At 46.4% G+C, this 20,740-nt stretch overlaps 1 protein-coding gene across 1 annotated transcript in view; it reads right to left on the bottom strand.

Moving 5' to 3' along the window:
* Positions 1-11,005: 11,005 nt before the first annotated feature.
* efcab11 (EF-hand calcium binding domain 11) overlaps positions 11,006-20,740 on the bottom strand; it is a gene marked incomplete at both ends in the record, with an annotated part of 54,653 nt that continues 44,918 nt past the window's right edge. Inside the window, one exon of the mRNA XM_080849819.1 lies at positions 11,006-11,087. Coding sequence (XP_080705945.1) covers positions 11,006-11,087 — 82 coding nt within the window. The remainder of the gene's footprint in view (positions 11,088-20,740) is intronic.

Below are 20,740 nucleotides of genomic sequence, written 5' to 3'. Positions count from 1 at the left end.
TGTGTGTTTGTCGTGTTTCTGAGTGTGTGTGTTGGGCATGTGTTGGTGAGAGTGTGTGTTTAGCATGTATCTGTTTGGCATGTTTTTGAGAGCGTAAGTGTGAGTCTGTATGGTGTATGTGCATGCTTCTTAATGTGGCTATGTGTGTGTGTGTGTGTGTACTACTGCGGTATGTGTGAGTATCTAAGTATCAATGTGTGTGTATGTGGTGTGCATCACTGGTGTGTGCGTGTGTCTCTGTTGGGTGCAGCTGAGAAACAAGGTGATTGTTTTTCACTGGTGCAGCACCAAGAGCTGGGGGACGCTGTGATGAATCTGCGGCAACCACGAGTCTGCCTGTTGAAAAATCAATCACTGTAATGGCCGCCACTTCCGCCGTCATTCCCCCCGCGCCACACCGTGCCGAGCCACCCAGCGCCGCTTTAATGCGATATGCAAACAATAAAAACCCTCCGCAATCCTCCCTCAATAAAATAAGACACTCCTCACGCACGCAACAGACCCCACTCGCTGCTTTCTCTGGAAACCAATGTCGCCATCAATCAACTCATCTATCTCTTTCTGAGGACTTAACATACAGTCCTGTTGCAGCGTGTGTGTGTGAGTGTGTGTGAGTGTGTGTGTGAGAGAGTGTGTGTGTGTGTGTGTGTGTGTGAGTGTGTGTGTGAGTGTGTGTGAGTGTGTGTGGATGCGCCAGCCTCAAAGAAATGGACTCCATTAATAAAGAATGGTTTCATTGGATGACACCTAAAAGGGATTTCTTTCGAACCAGCAACACACACATTATACTGTGAGTGTGGTGAAACCCAGCCATTGTGAAGAGTCTCCATTTGACAAGACAAGGTTCATGACAGCCATCCTATTCCTATAAATCCACTCCCCCACCCCTGTGTGTGTGTGAGCGTGTGTGCAGCACGTGCGGAAGAACACACTGCCGCCCCCTCTTTAGCAAATCCGTCCTTTTGTTGTCCTGTGTGCGCAGGGTCAACCCTCAGCACAGATGGAGTCATTTGTTCAGATCCGCTAATGGACTAAGCCCTGGTGGGTCATTTGCGTTGAGAAATACGAGCTCCTTCACTCCTCTCCATCCTCTCCACCATAGCCCTCGGCCACAGGGTTCTCTATGGCACTGTCACAGGGGCCCCACCGCTGCACACCGCACCACGCCGCGCTGCACCGACGCCATTTGGTGCAAGGACACTTCGAGGCCTCGGTGGAATGGGCTGCATAAGGATTTGTGGGGCATGACTGTGATTTTATAGCCTGGAGAAAACGCAGTGGAGAAGCAGTACTCCTCAGAGGTGAGAGAGGAACTAGCGTTAATATAATTTGAAGGGTCGCTGATTTTAACGTACACAAATATAGGATTCCTCTCATTCCAGCCAGTATTTTACGACTGTAACTACCAACCCCCACGGGCTCATGCAGCTCATTCACAGAATGTTTATCATGTCCACCCTTAAAACATCTTTGTTTTCTAAATAAGTGTAAATAAGTCTATATGATGGCTTTGACTCTGCCACACTGCACTATGCTACACCACATGTTAGCAGGCAGAGCTGAAGTTAATGTGGGAATCTGTGTTTTCCACCAACAGCACAGCCTGTCCTCCTGTGCCTGTGCTGAAAAGGGCCCGGAGACAGAGAGGGTAGGGTGAGCGAGTCGGAGAACATTTTTGTTAATTCTGCTCTCAGCTGGCTGATTTAGCCTCAGGCCTTCCCTCAGAGATCTTCCGACCGGCATACACACACTCACACTCACCCAGCATTAGGCTCTGCTGGGGTGGGTAGTGTTTGCATTTCTTGGCCTGTCAAAAAGCAGATTTCACATCTTAATGGAGCCATAACAAACCCCTGCCTTGCTATGTGTGCTGTGTAGGGCAAAAAGCCTCTCACACGAGCATTGTTCTCCCTCTCTCACTCCCGCTATCTCTTTGTAAAGGACCTTGTCAACAGCTGGGGAGAGGGAGCGAGTGGGCCGTAACCACAGGCGACATCAATGACCTTTCGCTCCCTTCTGTGTGATGTTGGGGTCGGTAATAGATGGCGCAGGAACAGGCTGGCTGTATCTGTTACGTATGATTTCATGTAGGCCAGTTAACCCACCAACATACAATCTGCCACTGGGACACACCCTGGGAATCTAAACGCAAGAACACCCTACGCTGAATCTCTTTGCCTGAGGTGATCCAAAGCACAAATGCAGCGATCCTCCCAAACTAGACTATGACCATAAATCCATTCTTTTACTGAGCATATTGCCAGTCCCACTGCCTCAAAATACTGACAAGCGTGGTGTGCTGTACGTGAATTTGGTTTGCCCTTGTTGAGGGGGGTGGGGTTTAGGTTACGGGTAGACTAAAAACCTCAGATCTCATGCTAATGCGATTAAATGAAGTGATTCCGCTGATGCAGCACTGTGCCAGAATGCTGCGCCGCAGCACTGCGCTGCGCAACACTGCACCGTGCACCCGTGACGAAGCACTCTGTGTGCGAGCAGCCGCAACTTCCAACGAGCCTCTGAAGATACATCTGGTGAGGGGGAGTCTTATTTTATTAACATCACATGTTAATGAAGCAGCAAGCATTGCTGAGGCTGGCAGTATGCTGCGGTCAAAAAAGGCAGCGTATTAATGAGATATCATTTACCTTATTTGGACCTAGATGAGCAAGTTGACTATATAACTCTCAGAGTGACAACATCTTTTAGGTGCATCAGCTTGCCCTCATTGAGAAACAGACTTTTATAGGGTACTTATAACATGCAGATTTTATTATTAATTTGCACCTAGATGATCAACAAGGCATGATAAAAACATTTGCCTTATATTCCTGTGCACAAAATATTGTGATTTATTTTACTGGTCCAAATCTAAACCTTTAGAGGTTCAAGATAAAACGTGTAATTAAGGGTTCAGGGTAAAGCACACAATGTGCATAATAATAAGAAAAGTCTTACAAGAATGTCACTGCACTACATAATTATTTTAGTTTAATTTCATTAAATGGCATTTGAAATAAATACTATTATATGAAGTTATTTATCTGTACACATAGCACTCGGTAGAATGTGTTTGCTTGAACTAAATCTACCTTGACAGGTCAGAGGATGAAAGGGATTCGGCACAAAGTGAATTTATTGTGAATTGTGAATCGTTATCTGTGAAACTGAAAATAAACTCAGAAAATACGCGCCCACACTTCTGCATAATTAGATTGAAGCATTTGGGGAGAAAGTTTCTCTGGGAGATGGCTCCCCCAAGGACTCACTGTGTAAAAAAAGAAAAACAACAACGCTGGGGGAGCCGTCTCTATAGCAACCCCTCCTCTCCTCCTCTTCTCCCCAAAGACAACGCGAACACAAGCCGACGTCTCTCTTTACAGTTTAAATGCCCCCCGCCCCCATACAGGATGCATCTCCTTCAGACAGACGTGTTAGGCTTTGAGACATCAACTGCCTTTTTATAGATGCTCATCACTCTAGGGAGCGATGGTATTTAATAGGCACACTGTCGTTTCACTGCCTTCTGTGCGTAGTCTACTTGGATGTGTATGCTTGACTTTATGAGGACGCCACTCAATGGAGTTCAGAGGTGCCTATCTACAGTCTATGCGTTGCAAGGCTCTGAAACATAATTATATAAAATTCCCCAACTCACCACAGTATCAGTATTAGGAGCGACCAAGCATAAGCTACACATCTAAAAATGAATCAGATTTTGAATGAGGAGAGGTCATTAGCACCCTGACTATTCTTAGTCCTGTAAAGCTTTTCCAGCTTGACACAAACTGCAGTTGTTTCCAGTCAGTGGCCATTTCTGTGTAGTGTCCCCATAACCATACCTTTCCAGCCATGCTGTGACTCCCTCAAATTTCTGATTCATCCGTGGCCAGCCAGCCAGCCAGACACCAAGCCAGCCAGCGGCAAAGACACAGAGGAAACACTCATGCTCCGTTTTTAAAAACTGGGCCAGAACCACGTGACCCTGGGCCTCCACAGAGCCACAGAGTTGTGCGCACACACACACAAACACACTCACGCATGAGTGAGAGAGAGAGAGCGCAAAGACCCTGGGATTATAGTCATAATACTCCACTTCACATGTAGTGGGCAGCCAGGGCTCACCCTGGGGTCTTCTTGGGCCCTCACCAAACCATTGATCCCTCCTTATTGATCCCTCCTTTATGGGCCACTCCGTCTTCCCTCGCCTACCTCTATCAAGCCTGTTTGCTTAGCAGCAACCTGACTACACTCTCTGATGTGTGAATGGCCGCCGTGCCGTTTGGATAGGAACCAGCATGCGGCTCTGAGCATGTCACCTATGTTTGGACACTTTGATGTAATAATCACCCTTCAGGTAATTACCGTTTGTAGCTTCCTTTTTTTCTCTCCTCCATCTCTCTCTCTCTCTCTATCATCTCTCTCTCTCTCTCTCTCTCTCTCTCTCTCTATCTCTCTCTCTCTCTCTCTCTCTCTCTCTGCACGTAGGACAGGTGATTGCAGTGCTAATATCGGGCGGTTAATTTGATTGTCAGTCATGCTTCACTGTTCCCGGCCAGGGAGGAGCCACCGCTGCTGCCTCCCTTCGCCTCTGGCATCGGCTCGTAGTCGACGTCCATATTAGCACAATCGATGGCAGCTTTGATTCATGTAAAACAACGTTTTTCAGGCAGCAGGAGAGAAGCTTCGGGGGGCGTTTGCAGCGTCATCCAGGCGTGTTGCTTAGCCCAGCTGAATCAGACGGGCCCGATCAATGCTGCGGCCGCTCCCACAACAGCCTGCCAAACTCTCTCTCACACACACTCACAAACACAAACGCACACTCACAAACACAAACACACACTCGCAAACACTGTTCACAAGCAGGCTGTAGTAGAGGATACCTGGCACCAAACATCCTGTGTTGAGTTCACATCAAAAGACCTCCATGTTAGGACGCTGTATACTTCACCGGCTTCTCTGATTGAATGTTTCGGGACGATGACCATGAAAGACCCGCAGTCATAAACTACAATGAGTAAGGCTGAAATGAGTCTAGACTCAGTGCTGCTGCGGTGTATCCACTCCTCAGGTGTGTACGTGGTATGGTATGACAGGGGGTGTATTTCCTCGGGTCGTGGTTCCGGACGTGAATAACCAGACTTGGGGTGGGTCCACGTCGGAGCTGTTTGTCCCCCGACTGCCTCCTTTGTCACTGTCACTGCAGGCATGAAGGCTGCTTAATCTTTCAACATGGCTGGAACATTGAGTCTTCTTGTTTGTGGGTTGCTGTGCCCATGAATCAGGAGTGCCAAGTGCAGACTACTGAAGGGCAGAAATGGGTGGGAATCGATGGGTGTTGGATCAGTTTGCACCATCCCAGACCCAAGCAAGCCCCCCCAGCACCACCCTCACCCTGGTATTGAGCCACGTGAGTGTTAATGTATGAGGTACACAACAAAGACATGACAACATGCTAAAGGACTTAATACCGGCCAGTCTACATATCATTATAGCAAATGGAGCCTGTCTGTGTGTGTGTGTGTGTGTGTGTGTGTGTGTGTGTGTGTGTGTGTGTGTGTGTGTGTGTGATTTCCGTGTCTTCAGCATCAGGTGCTAGACTGCTAATTGCACCATATGTGCAGCATAATGATTCAGTATAGATTTAGATGCCATACTGAACTTGATACTGTGCATCAACAGAGGTCAGTGTGCAACAAAAACAACAGTCAATTCCAGGAATGAGCTTGAAACAATCATCCAAGTATGTTCCCAAAAGTGCTTCCAAAATAAACAGCCTTAAACAAAAAAAACAGTCTATGGTTTGGCCAACTAAATGAACATTAAATGTTCGGGTGGACTGGACTATTTTTTGCAAAACTGGCAAAGGCAAGCGGCTGTAAATAGCAACAGGTTTACCAGACATGCAAAGTACAGGGTTACAACCCTCGTCCCGTTATTTGTCCAAAATATCCCAGAGCAATTTCCCTAAAGATAGACTTCTCCGCCTTTAAATGGACTCCAGCTATTACATTTAGGAGTAAATTAGTTCGAGGCTTACAAATGAAACCAATACAATTAACTCACTGTGGTAATTCAACATCCTTTCTTTGGGGCCTGAGAGGGCTCATTGTGCGTTAAATAAATACACACTTACAAGGCCCTCTTCTCTCCGCTCCCTCCCTCCCTCCTGCCCGCCCACGATTGACTCAAGGGTCCGGAAGGAGTCCCTGACACCTTTCAATGCTTTGGGAGCATAATAAGGCAGATAAGGGCCCCTTTAGTGGCTGCTAGGACTATTTACCCAGCGCTAATTGAACCCACACCCCGTGCTACAGCGCTGTAATGTGGATTTCAACAGGTCGTGGACTGTTTGCACATATAATTAGTGTTCGCTGACTGCGCGCTTACTGTGAAAGAGATTGCAAAGAGCGCGGGGGGTGAGAGAGAAAAGAGCGACGGGGTTGTACTCTACTCCGCTAACTGCCTGAGTGCAGCAGAGGGCTCTGGATAGTCATCACGCCTTTTTTTTTAATTCTGCACAGACAGGACTGTCCTCTTCTCATCCGACAAACAAGTCTTCATTTCAAACACGAGGAGAGAAAAAAAAGGGCCATATGTTTCATTTCATTAACGAGAACTGGGGATATTGAGTAACAATCCCTGGTGGGCAGATTGCAGATTGCCTGAGCATTTATCATCTTATCCTAGGTTCCTCTGGGCCGGGTGTCTCTGCAAACAGGTTTATGAATGTTGCAGCACCCACCCACCCTCCCTGCTCTGTGTTGAACCAGAGTGTTCCCTCACACCGAGCGCTAATGGATTAGGGTTCCAGGGCAAGCGGAGAATGAATAAAATATGCATCTCTCGTAAGCGCAGTCGCCTCATTTACCTTTCCTATTGTGTGCATCCAGCACACAAACACACACAACAACAGCACTTGCTGAAGTCTCTACTCATCACTTAGCCTCACTGTCTCTCAGACAGCAAAGAACAAAACCTCCACAAGGGCAAAGAGAGAGAAAGCGAGAGAGAAAAAAAACACCCAAGCCTAGAAATGCTCAGATCTCAGCTGACACATTGTCGTGGCAATCCAGCCCAGCAGTCCGGCGCTATCCAAGTGGAGGCCCCAACGTGTAAATCAGCCTGCGTGCAGCGGCCTCTCTCCCTCCATTACGCCGGAGCCCTTGTGTGGCTAAAGTCAGCTTAAGGGTGGGGGGAAGGAGAAAAGTATCCATAAATCAAGTTTAATAGGCTTCCCATAGGAAAATCGATATTCTCATAGCGCCTCCGAACTTGCCTACCCTGTTTGCATTCGTCATGACAACTAGCCTTGCAGTGACGCTGGTTCACTGGGGATGGTTTTACAAACTGCAGTGACACTAGTTCACTGGGAATAGTTTCTCAAACTGAATTGGAGATGGTTTCACAAAGTGCAGTGACGCTGGCTCAATGGGGATCATTTCAAAAACTGCAGTGATGTTAGTTCACTGGGGATCGCTTCCCAATATGCAGTGATACTGGCTCACTGCTTTCACAAACTGCAGCTGATTCCACTGCAGATGGCGCAGCTCATTAACAGAGACAAAAGAAGTTGAGAGTAGAGATAGTTTCCTACATTTAATCTCACGTGCAAAAGGAAAATCACGACTAAAAGAGGTTTCATTTGCACATATTTAAACATTAGACAGTGCCTATTTAACACTGATTATTATACAACTTTTCAGAATGTTCCAAATTGTACTGTTGTTTTGAATGGGCCACCCCAACGTTCGCCGCGAATATTTCCTGATATTCACCACTGCGAAAAGATATTGACCGCTGTCAATGGGAACGGGTGTTTTGCTTCTAATTCACATCTTTCATATCATTCCGCAAAGTAGTCCGGTCATTTAATGTAACAGACTCATTGTAATTTGAAGTCAGCAAGAAATGGGTTGCTATGCAACACCTGACCCTTAAAAGTTCTATTTGCTTGAAGAAAAAAATTTTCTTAGCGGAAATCACAAAATGGCAACTAAATCATTAAAAAGAGCTATGTTGGAGGAATGTCTTCTATCGTTTTTGGCAAGTTACCCTATAATAAGCAGGATAATGTATTGTCCGTCGGTCATTATCCAAAAATAAATCCCTTCAGGACGAAACAACACCTGCTGTTCATCCCGTCTGGATTTATTTTTGGATAATGACCTCCGGACAATACATTATCCCTTACTTCAATTGTAGAATGAACCTATACATGCATTCAGTAAAATGATCGGAGAAATGAACTGGATGAATCAATAATATATTTCTTGAGGTCTAGCATGGCACACTATGACACTAAGATTACCTATGAGTCATGGTCACCAACAGCTCCATATTTTACACAGTAAATATTTCACTGGGATTGAATTCTGTGAAGAGTGCATTACTGGCACTGACTGATGCCGCAAGTTTTGTGGTGATAAGACTTGAACCCCCCTCCCCCCCTCTCCTCCACTCCCTCCACCCTGCTGTTTGATGTTGGCCCGTCTTGCTGCCCCCGTTTGAGCGCCTATTCAGTGCCAGCCACCATAAATATCCCCTCAAGGCTAGCGCAGGCTGTGTGTGAGATCCATGTTAACACGCTTTCGCTGCCCAACATCACTAAAAAGAGTCAGGCCCACCAGCCACACACACCACTCCTCAAGCCTGACAGGTCTCTAAGGTTCTGGTCGCCTCTTTTACCATCCCCCAACACCAACATCTCAAGTGGTGAGGACAAGTCGGAGACTATGAGTGACTGCCGCAGTGGACACAGGGAGAGGAAAAAAGAAAAGAAAAAGGGAAGATAAAAGGAAGAACGAAGGGACGTTTTTTTTCCACCTTTGGCGGAGACAGAGAAGTCTGTAGCTACACTTTGTATCTGCAAGCAGGTAGAGCAGAGAGCAAGGTCCCTCATTTGTATCTGCCAAGCCTGATTAATGATATTTCATCCTCTCCATGTTCTCTCTCTCTCTCCCTCCCTCTCCCGTCTCTCTGCCTCCTTATCCTCTCCGCCTCTCTCCTCTTGTCTCTCGCACACACTCTTCTCTCGTTTCTCCTTTCCTCCCTCCTTCTCTCTCTCTCTCTCCCCCTCCTTCTCTCCCTCTCCCTATCCATTCCTTATTTGCTTGTATCATGTTTATTTCCATGCCGATGTAAACAGCTGCTGAATGAGGAGACCGTAGTGGTGTATATCTTAATTTAGGACCCTTCAAAACAGCACACACACACACACACACAATTGCAGTAATAATTCTTGAGGTAAGATCATGCTTACATTGGAGTTGATGCAGGCCTGCAGCTGATTCATCATCTCTCTCTCTCACACACACCTATACACAGACACACATACTGTACACACGTTTGACCAGATCTGATAATGAGGATCCTGTGATAAATCCTTACCAGCCAAACATCCACAACCCAGTCTCCATGTTGTGTCATATTCTTCTGGTGTCATCTTTTTCTCCCTGGTTGTCGGCAATGGCACCCTTCTCAATGGAAAGGAAAACGATGAAGACTCAATTGCCCTGGAAGAATTGATCGACGTGACATTATTCAGTGTCAGAGCAGTGGATATGGCATTGAGCCTTAATGAGGAAAGCAAACGATATTTGTGTTTGCTTCCGCTCCTACAGACAAATGCCTAGAGGTACATCATTGACAGGATGCAGAACGCAGCCATTTGCCAATATTTGCCTCACATGACACACACACACACACACACATATACACATACACACACAAACACAAACACACATGCACAATGTGCTGATGAATGGTGGGACCTGTGCATATTTGGAGAGAGTGGGGGTCACTCGTGAAAAGGAGCCTGGATGTGTGTGTGGATTAAGCACGTATTTGAGTTGAAAAGTGTTTGATTGCTTCTCAGATGACTGCTGACTGGAGAAGGGAAGCAGCCCTGAGCCACGGCCCAGAGGCAGCTTCTGTTGGGGTTTGCCCCTCCAACTCCATTTCCTCATTCACAGCCTCCTGAGCCTCCTGATGGATTTGAAAATCACGCATGAATGTGTGTGTGTGTGTGTGTGTGTGTGTGAGAGTGTGTGTGTGTGTGTGTTTCTGTTTGTGAGTGTGTGTGAGTGTGTGTATGTTTGCGTGCGTCATTCAGATGAGGACTCAAGACTGATTACAAAAACATTAATCTTTATTCCGACGGGAGTGCAGCAAATCTCTCAAAACACAAACAAGTATTTACTGTTCCGTAATCGTGTGTAACAAGAAGAAACCACAGAGAATCCTCCAGAATTCCAAGTTCCACAGGCTGTTCAGTATGCATCCAAACCTGCCTGTTTTTCACCTAAAGAAACTGATTAAAAAGCTTAATCTGATGACTATTGTTCACATTCAATTTTTCTGTTGCAGTGAGCTGCCAGTTCATTTCTCTTGCGGAAGTGGATTTAGTCCTGGGGATTAAAAGACATCAGGCTTCACCGTGCCGCTTAATGGGTTTGAAGTGACGACCGGCAGGCACACAAAGGTCCCCCCGTATATACGGGCAGAGTGCTCCTGGGAAAACAACCTGAAATACATCACAGAGCAGACGAGGTCTTAGAACACTGCCTCTCTTTTTTTTTTTGGGCCTCGGAATTAGATGAGGCCAGATTGCGTCTGGCCTTAATACAGTTTGCGACGGGGGCTGCACAATGGCAATGCAAGTGTCTCCATTACATTCCAGGAGTCCGGGGGCGCCAGGATCGATAAACACATCAAAACTCATCATCACGCTTAAGAGTCTGAGCACTCAGGACACTTAGATTACTCCCGTCCGTGTCCGCGGCGTGTGGGCAACCAGGCAGACCCCCGCAGAAGTTTGGGACAAAGCTGTAGAGCTTACCTGTAGAGGGGATAGCTGCTACCAGCACCCAGTGGGACAATAGATCAACAAGAGACAGGTTACAGGAATGGAGACATCAGAGCTTTCCCGTGGCTGCTGGCGGGGGCCGTTGTGGCGTGATGGACGCTGCCGCCACCGCTTGCTCAGAGGGAGGCCCGGGACGACTCAGCTGTTCGCCTGCCCGTAGCTGATGACATTTTCAAAGTCCTTGAAGCTCACAAAGCCGTCCGCGTCCTTGTCCACATGTCTGGTGGAGAGGAGATCAGTACAGAAGCGGGTATTAGAAACATAAAGATCTTATGAATAAACACCAGTTATTTTACAGCTTATACATCATGATCTAGCTTTCAGCCGCTCATTGAATTTGGTTTTATCTATGCACTCCATATGAAATCCAGAGTCAAGGCAGAACCCAGTTGGAGCTGGTCTGTTCTGAAACATCTTAACTTAAATATGACAGCTTTTCTGTAACTGTCAGCCACTCAAAGACTGAACATTACAGTTGTCAATTCCAATAAAACATGACGTCTACAGGAACAGCTGGACCCTTTTATCATCTCAGCATCAAAGGAAAGGGCTATATCCAGTTGCCTGCATCAGTGTTCATTCATTGTTAAGAATGAGGCCATGCCTGACTTTTAATGCTTAGATAGGATGCTTCCCTGAAGTTGCCAGAATATTGCGGAATATGCACAATGAAGACAACTGTAATGTCTCCCTCAACCACAACAGTAAAATCTTCATAGGCAACCACATAAAACAGGAAGGTCAGCCTTGGATGGTCTATAGAGTGTGTGTGTGTGTGTGTGTGTGTGTGTGTGTGTGTGTGTGTGTGTGTGTGTGTACATGATGTGAGTGTGTGTGTGTGTGTGTGTGTGTGTGTGTGTGTGTGTGTGTACATGATGTGTTTGTGTGTCTGTGTGTACGTGATGTGGGTTCCTCCAATGATGGTGGGTGTGAGACTGAAATGAGATTGGGGAAAAGAGATAGAGAGTTTTCCGTTTTCCAGTGACTTTTAGTAAGGGATAAGGGATATAGTCCACCGGTCAGTAACGGAAAATAAATCCCGACAGGACGAACAGGACCCCGACGTTTAGCGGAGATAAAGAGCCTACAGCCCCAGAGCACATCCTAACATTGAAAGGCAGCCCCCGCCACTCCTCAAACACACCAACTCAGGCAATCAGCAGAGTCACACAACACACTCCGAGCTGAATCAACAGCGCTTGCTCGTGTAGAATTGATCTGCGCCTCCAAGGGTTTTTTGTCCTTTTGGAAGGAATGGAATAGGCATTCTGAAATATGCATGAAAGTACTTGAATCAGAAACCTTCAGCTCTAAACAAGGACGAAGATCATAGTGCTATACTATGAAGTTATGCAATATTCATATACAATATCTGTTCGGGCTTTGCGATAAATCAATCTCGGGAAATAAAACGACATGGGATCGCGATCAAATTCATAATGGATAAGCTTTGGATATTTTTACTCAATATGGAGAAATCCAACAGCAGAAATAAATGTCTGTAAGTCTGCAGTTTTTGGCTTGCACGTCAAAGTACATTTCCTACCATTTTGGCTACCGGCGGCAAAGAAAGCTCTGGATAAGAGAGGAACTGGCGAGGGGAGCAAAAGTGACGGTGGAAGTAAAGGTCAATTACATGGAAGTGGTTTGAATATCTAAAAAGTGACAAGACGCACATTACGACTGTCTGCAAAATATGCCGTTGGTCAGTGTTAACAAAGTTGGGAAACAGATTTTTACATCACCTGAAAAGGACCGGCGTCAAGTTATTCAACACTTAATTTGTCCACTGCTGTTCTCAGCTTTACTTATTCATTATGATGTTGGCATAATGCATATACCATTTCACGTTTATCTTATACCCTACCACACCTGAAAGATGTATACACAAAGAATGCACCAAAATGCCAAAGAAAATTCCTTGTATGTGTAAACTTATTTAAAAAACAATTCTGATTCTGAATGAACAAAGTATTTTGAAGCAATATAGATAAATCTTCATTTGAAACTAATTTTTCTTTCCATCTCAAAGCATAATACATACACCACTGCACTTTCATACAACACTACCAAACCTAGAAGAAAACAATAAGCTTTGCTATTGCTATTTTGGAGATTTAGCTATTTCAAACTCCACCATTGGATGTGCTGAATGACGACCTTGGCCGGTCAACAACCATTGGGCCCTCTTTGGCAGAACTGTCTGCAAATCTGTTTATTATTGAAGCAATATGACACTCTGACACACTGTTCGTGGGATTGGTAAATTATTTCCTCATGTCCGTCGGCACAAGGCTAAGGCATTATCAAATGAATGATAAATACTGATATCATCAATATGGAAAGACAAAAATATTGTGAATATATTTTTTCCCATATCGCCCAGCGATATGGTGTCTATATCTATCATGCACATATTCACATAGACACACAAACAACACACACACACACACACACACACACACACACACACACACACAATCACAATTGCTTTGCAGATTTTCTCTGTCTGCCCTCTCAGTGATGGTATGGGTGGATGAGTCATGCGCTGGAGAGGCATTGGCAGGGTAAAGACTACAGAACGCTGCAGCGCTGCAAATTGAATCGTGTCGATAGAAGGCATGGAAGATATTACGGAGCTAAGGACAAGCCTCGCCTTTCTCTCCAACTTAAAGAGATAAAAGAGCAGAAAGCCATTTCGCTCAAGTGGAATTTATTACCTCCCGTTCAGTGACTTTCGCTGCCGCCAGGCAAGTAATGTCAAAACAGTATCATGCAAACAGATAAGCACGGCCTGCCCAACGAGGAGCAGGCACAAGCACGAAGCGGAGACTTCCTCTTACGGCCACGATAACAAAACGGAAGGCCATGGAAGGAAAAGTTCTGATGAGAAAAACACTTCTCTTGCAGTTGTGAGGAAGATCAGATGAGCAAATATGCACAGAAACGTATGTGTGTGAGAAACACAAGGGGGACTGAAGTGAGGATGGAAGTGGGGGGGTGGGGGGGTGTATGCTTGTGCCACTCCCCCCCCCTCCAATTCTCTCACTTGCTGTGATTTCTCTATTAGGGCGCGGAGCAGCAGACTGAGCGTGCAAACATGGCAGATGTGAGGGAAATTTGGGAGCAACAGGGGGGAGAATTAAAACAACATTAAGCAGGCAGCAACTGGAAAATCACGCATCGGCGTTCCGAGCCAATGCTCCCCGCTCCAATGGAAGTGCCACGCGGATCTAATTACATTCTAATGCACTCCTCCCCATGGAGGAGGGCCACTGAGACATCCTCCACACTGCTCACAAAATACACACACACACACACACACACACACACACACACACACACACACACACACACACACACACACACACACACTCTCCAAAACCTGTTCACCACCAGTCTCACAGCTTCCTCCCAAAAGCCTTCACTGGGTTCTCCCTAGATATAGCATTCTCCAGTAGAGCAAGAAAGACTGTGGGAGGGGGAGAGACAGAGAGAGAGGGAGAGAGAGGACACAGAAAGAGAAAGATGGATAAACAGTGGAGGGTGAAGAGAGAGAAAGGGAGAAAGAAAGGACAAGGGGGAATGTGAGAGAATGAGAAACGAAGGACACGTAGAGAAAGGGGACTAACTAACTAGGGAAGCTGTTTCTCTCGTCAGTCAGCTTGTCTTGTGAGACAGCGTCATCCAGTTAGTGCAGGTGCCATGCGTGTCCATTAAACAAATGAAGGCAGCACTTAAGAGTACGCACCACGCATTCCTGCAGCGTCTGTGGAGCAGTTGCTTGGGCCATAATCAAGCGCTTGCCATTACGGTCTGATTAGGCTGGATATAATCATGCATGCCAAGATGGCTGCGTCCGGTGACAATCTAATTAAGGGCTCCGGCCGAGCGCCTCACGTATCGGCGCGTCTGACTGACTAATTCGATATTAGCTGTGAAGTAAGGCATCAAACCGGAGAGCGGTTGTCAGAATGGGGCCACAAGGAGAAGAGTAAAGAACAGACACCCGTCCTCCCACGCCTCTTAACTACTAGAGGGGCCGAGCGCTTGAGTTACTCTTGCCGTGACAGCCTCCTCTACCTGTTTAGTAACGCGCTGCCAATCTGTCAGGGAGCTAGCGCCCCGAGGAGCCATTACCTGTGGCGTTAATGGTCATCACTGTTTGACCGCAAGTAGCCCCGGGCTTCCTGTGTGACAGGGTGCCACCTCACAGGTGGTCAGCTGTCTCGTGTCTTTCCTTTCACTGCTGAGCTAAGAAAAGGGTTTGCATCTCTCGTGTTTAAAGTGCAGTCCATGATTCTAATCCTGTAAGCTTTTTGTCAAATTCAGCAAATTGCTTCTCATGGTCCTCTATCTGTCCATTCAGTGTGTGCTCATAATGAAACTGTGTCCTGGCTCTATGGGGAAAAAAACATAGTGACTTGGATCGAGCCACAAGAAATTCCAGCAATTGAACACGTTGCTTGAAGAGCACGGAAGGGAGGGGTGTATTTGATTGGCAGATATCAACAAGCGGATTCAGTTTAACACTAAATCCACTCTAACGTTAATGTGATGGATGACCTTTCTGTGCCAGTAGATAATGCAAACATAACAGGCACCAAGAGCTTTCAGTAGGGCATGGTTGCTTGATCTTTTGACAGAATAATAAACAACAAATGACAAGGAAGGACACCTGACCTTGGCAAATGGGTGCCCCTTGTCCTCGTCTTGACTATGAAGAGTGTTATGCAGCTATGACTCATTAAAATATAATCACTTAATATAATGGTGATCAAAAAGAATCAATTTGACAAATGTAAAAGATTGATTAGTGTCTAGTCTAAGCAGGCTTGGCTCCTCTGGCTGCGAGCACTCTTACCAGCCGGAGGCCGGAGCCACACTGAGAACCCAGCAAGGCACGCACGTCTTCTAATTGGCGTATTGTCATAGCCGGAGTGGCGTGGTAATCAGAATAATAGCGCGTGGCAGCGGGATGTTGCTCCCATTACAGCGGCGTGTGGCAGTTGTGTACACGTGACACTCGACACCACCAAAAAATCAGCCGACTTGGTGCTCTGAAGCCCAAAACCTGACACATTAAGCACAACACACACCACTTTTTCTCATTTGACTGTGAGTCTTTAGCATTTCTGAACACACCACTGAGATGCGAAGAGTATGGGGGCAGGACACAGATAAGCAGCTAGCTCCTTAGTCACAGGCGATTCGTTTTGGGCTAAATCGATGAGGGATGGTACGGGAGCAGTGGCAAGAGTGGGTTGGTTTCCTACGGAGCTGACATGTGTTGGTCAGGCCTAACTGTGATAAATACCGCCTCCCAAACGCCACGCGTCTCAAACACCCCTGCCACCGCGGGGAACCCTGGCGGAGGCAGCAATCACCACTCTCCCGGGAGGCCGTGCCAGAAATCGGGTGATGACGTCATCACGCTGCACCAAAGGCACAGGCGCATTAATCTGAATGTCTTTCCGAATGTTTCTCTTTCTCCCTCTCTCTCTCTCATCTTTATCTCTCTCTCTCTCTGCCCCGTTCCATCTCTCTCTCTGTCTTGTGTGTCTTCCCTCTCCCTCTCTCTCTCTCTCTCTCTCTCTCGTCTCTATATGTATATATTCAGGGCCCCACTGAAGCGATGGGAGAGAGGAGAGGAACACACTGCGGAGGCCACTCTGTCATTGTCATCAGGAGCTCGCTCGGCTCCTGTCCTGACGAGGCAAAAACACAGCAGCCAGGGGAAGTGTGTTTTCCCTGGCTTCTCCGAGAACTCCCTCTGGTACTGTCATCTGCCCTCAGGTCCTGCCTACAAGACCTTTCCAGTGCAAAGAGAAAACAGACAGTATAAGCATATGCAAAGGGCCATATTGTGTCAGGAAATGTTCTGTAAAGCACATTCTGTAAAGCACATTGACACCACAAATTGTTGATTGACTATACTATCTGTATACTGTATATGTGTGCATACATATGGTCACAGTGTGTTTGGGAATTAAACAAAATATAAACTTGAGGCATAAGGTGCATAATGAGTGAAAATACCATGTGCCTGAGAAGAAGGTGCCACGGGAGAACATGAACCATCTACATAGAACATGTCTGACACAGGAGAACATGAACCATCTACATAGAACATGTCTGACACAGGAGAACATGATCCATCTACATAGAACATGTCTGACACAGGAGAACATGAACCATCTTCATAGAACATGTCTGATACAGGAGAACATGAACCATCTACATAGAACATGTCTGATACAGGAGAACATGAACCATCTACATAGAACATGTCCGACACAGGAGAACATGATCCATCTACATAGAACATGTCTGACACAGGAGAACATGAACCATCTACATAGAACATGTCTGACACAGGAGAACATGAACCATCTACATAGAACATGTCTGACACAGGAGAACATGATCCATCTACATAGAACATGTCTGACACAGGAGAACATGAACCATCTTCATAGAACATGTCTGACACAGGAGAACATGAACCATCTACATAGAACATGTCTGACACAGGAGAACATGAACCATCTTCATAGAACATGTCTGATACAGGAGAACATGAACCATCTACATAGAACATGTCTGACACAGGAGAACATGAACCATCTACATAGAACATGTCTGATACAGGAGAACATGAACCATCTACATAGAACATGTCTGATACAGGAGAACATAAACCATCTACATAGAACATGTCTGATACAGGAGAACATGAACCATCTACATAGAACATGTCTGATACAGGAGAACATGAACCATCTACATAGAACATGTCCGACACAGGAGAACATGATCCATCTACATAGAACATGTCTGACACAGGAGAACATGAACCATCTACATAGAACATGTCTGACACAGGAGAACATGAACCATCTACATAGAACATGTCTGACACAGGAGAACATGAACCATCTACATAGAACATGTCTGATACAGGAGAACATGAACCATCTACATAGAACATGTCCGACACAGGAGAACATGATCCATCTACATAGAACATGTCTGACACAGGAGAACATGAACCATCTACATAGAACATGTCTGACACAGGAGAACATGAACCATCTACATAGAACATGTCTGACACAGGAGAACATGATCCATCTACATAGAACATGTCTGACACAGGAGAACATGAACCATCTACATAGAACATGTCTGACACAGGAGAACATGAACCATCTACATAGAACATGTCTGATACAGGAGAACATGATCCATCTACATAGAACATGTCTGACACAGGAGAACATGAACCATCTTCATAGAACATGTCTGACACAGGAGAACATGAACCATCTACATAGAACATGTCTGACACAGGAGAACATGAACCATCTACATAGAACATGTCAGGCTAAATGAAAACACTCAGCACTAGCAGGCTGCAGGCAAAGAAAGGGGAGATTGTAAGAGAAATAGAGAAATAAAAAGAAAAGAGAAAGGGAGAGCCAGAGAGACATAAAAAGAGAAAGATAGAGATATGTAGAGAGAGAAATACAGAGAAAGAGAGGTGTGTAGAGAGAGAAATACAGGGAAAGAGAGAGATGTGTAGAGACTGAAAAAGAGAGGTGAAAAGAGAGAGACAGACCGAAAAAAAGAGAGAGATGTGTAGACAGAAAGAGAGAGGTGAGTAGAGAGAGAAAGAGAGAAATTTGTAGAGAGAGAAAGACTGGAATCCTGGAGTCTCCACTGGCGTCTTAATTAAGACTGCTGACAAAAAGTGCTCTCCTTGCCTTCTCACTCTTTGGTCCTTTTTTATTTTCTCATCTCAAGGCTGGCAGAGAGCAACAAGCACACACACACATACACACCTGATTGATGGAGAGCTGCCTCACTGTGGGAGAGCTGTTACAGCTTCAGCCCCCCGCCCCCCTTTATATTAACTAAATCACTTCCATTAAAGGCATTGCGCTCTTGCTTCCATGGTAACCCACCAAAAGCATCAATGAGAGTACAGCAATGTGAGTTGGAATGGCTTTACCCTCAGAGCTCCCCTTTATAAACACACACACACAAACACCCTCCCAGACATGATATTGATGCTGCTGTCACAGATGGCTGCCTCCCTGTCTCCGTGGCTACCTGCAGCGCCTACCAACGAGACGTGGGTCAGGCTGCCACGCCCCGAGATGACAATCCATACATCTAATCCAGGACGCATACATACATAATCCCAAAGCTGCTTAGGACTGAATTGAATCGCTTGCCTGTGTCTCCCGTACATGTTTGCGGTGAAACATCATCCCAGATTATTGCGGAGGCATTGTGATTAGGGGTAGGAATTTGGTCCGTTTTACCCAGGGAAGGAGAAGGCGGGCTGGGGTGGGGCTGCCCCAGGATGAGGCGGATCCACGGTGCGGGTATTAGAGACAGGGAATAAACAAGGCTGGGAAGGCTTATGTGGGAGAATACGGGCAAACCTGGTAGACAAACCTGCCTGCTGACACCCTACCCCTCTACACTCATCTGTAGGGTTTAAACACATCTAAACCTCATAAACCTGCATTTCACTCTTACACACCACACACACACACACATGTGTACACTAAAACATGGACAATTTCTGTACACAGAAACACACACAAAAGTATACACACACATAAGTATACACACATACGCACGCACGCACGCATGCGCTCACACAGACACACTATAATAGCTGATCACCAGGGGAGACAGTGTGATGCCGGTAGAGACAGCCTATTCTTAAACATCCTGCAGAAGTGTGCTGAAAGCTAAGCTGCTCCCTTTGCAGTAACACCCATAACACACACACACACACACACACACACACACCTCAGGAGAGAGCACATGCCAAACAATACACAAATGCTGCCAAGTGCCTGGTGTGTGGCACAGGCACACACACACACACTGATCTTCTCTCACTCTCTCTCTCTCTGTTTCACTCACACACACACACACACACACACACACACACACACACACACACACACACACACACACACACACACACACACACACACACACACACACACACACACACACACACACACACACACACACACACACACACACACACACACACACACACACACACACACACACACTTATCCCTATGACTGGCTTAAGTGATGCAGACAGCGATGGGTTGATAGGGGGCCCCTAGAGTGTTTGATTCATACGACACGTTAAAGAGCGCTACCCTCATTTTCAACCCAAAAACAAGGTGAGGCAGCTGGGCCACAAACAGCACCCAAGCTGTGATAAATCTCAGAGGGTCTGCTCACAGAGAGATTGATTGCCACAATGAGTGCACGCACCCTGCGCCTCACTCTGCTAATGGGAGGGATCACAGCGCTGTTCCGCATCTGCACTCTTCAGCATCGCTACACCGCAGGGCCCTGAAGAGCATGACGCGCCGCAGAGAGAGGAGGATGCGTCTTCCAGAAACTCGCCAAGCCAAACGGCAAGAAGAGGCAATTTGTTCCATGGGCTTGCAGCGGGTTAGGTGGATTATGCAACGAGGGGAGGCTGCAGCTGGTGTCACAGAAAGGGTCCCATGGAGCATGCAGGCAGACCAAGTGGGGGCAAAGTGGCCTGGGGGTGGTGGGGCAGGGGCGGTTGTGAGTGGGGTGGGGTTGTATGAGGACGCATGTATCCTGTGGATTTCGAATAAATGTTTACAGCACTGCTCTGGCCACAAAACTCAACGACAACAATCCTTTTAAGTCACGCCGGGGGGAAAAGTGAATTTATTTAAATCTGTTTTTCTTCATCACCCCCCCCCCCCCACAACTAAATAACCCTCTTCCTGACTGAGACGTCGTCCCGAGCTACTGGGTCCATTTGGCATTCCTGTCGTTTGGATCACCCGTC

This window comes from Sprattus sprattus (assembly GCF_963457725.1).
Source record: "Sprattus sprattus genome assembly, chromosome: 13".
Classification (NCBI taxonomy): domain Eukaryota; kingdom Metazoa; phylum Chordata; class Actinopteri; order Clupeiformes; family Clupeidae; genus Sprattus; species Sprattus sprattus.
Note: the sequence above shows the minus strand (reverse complement) of the source record. Positions and strands in the feature narration are given on the sequence as shown.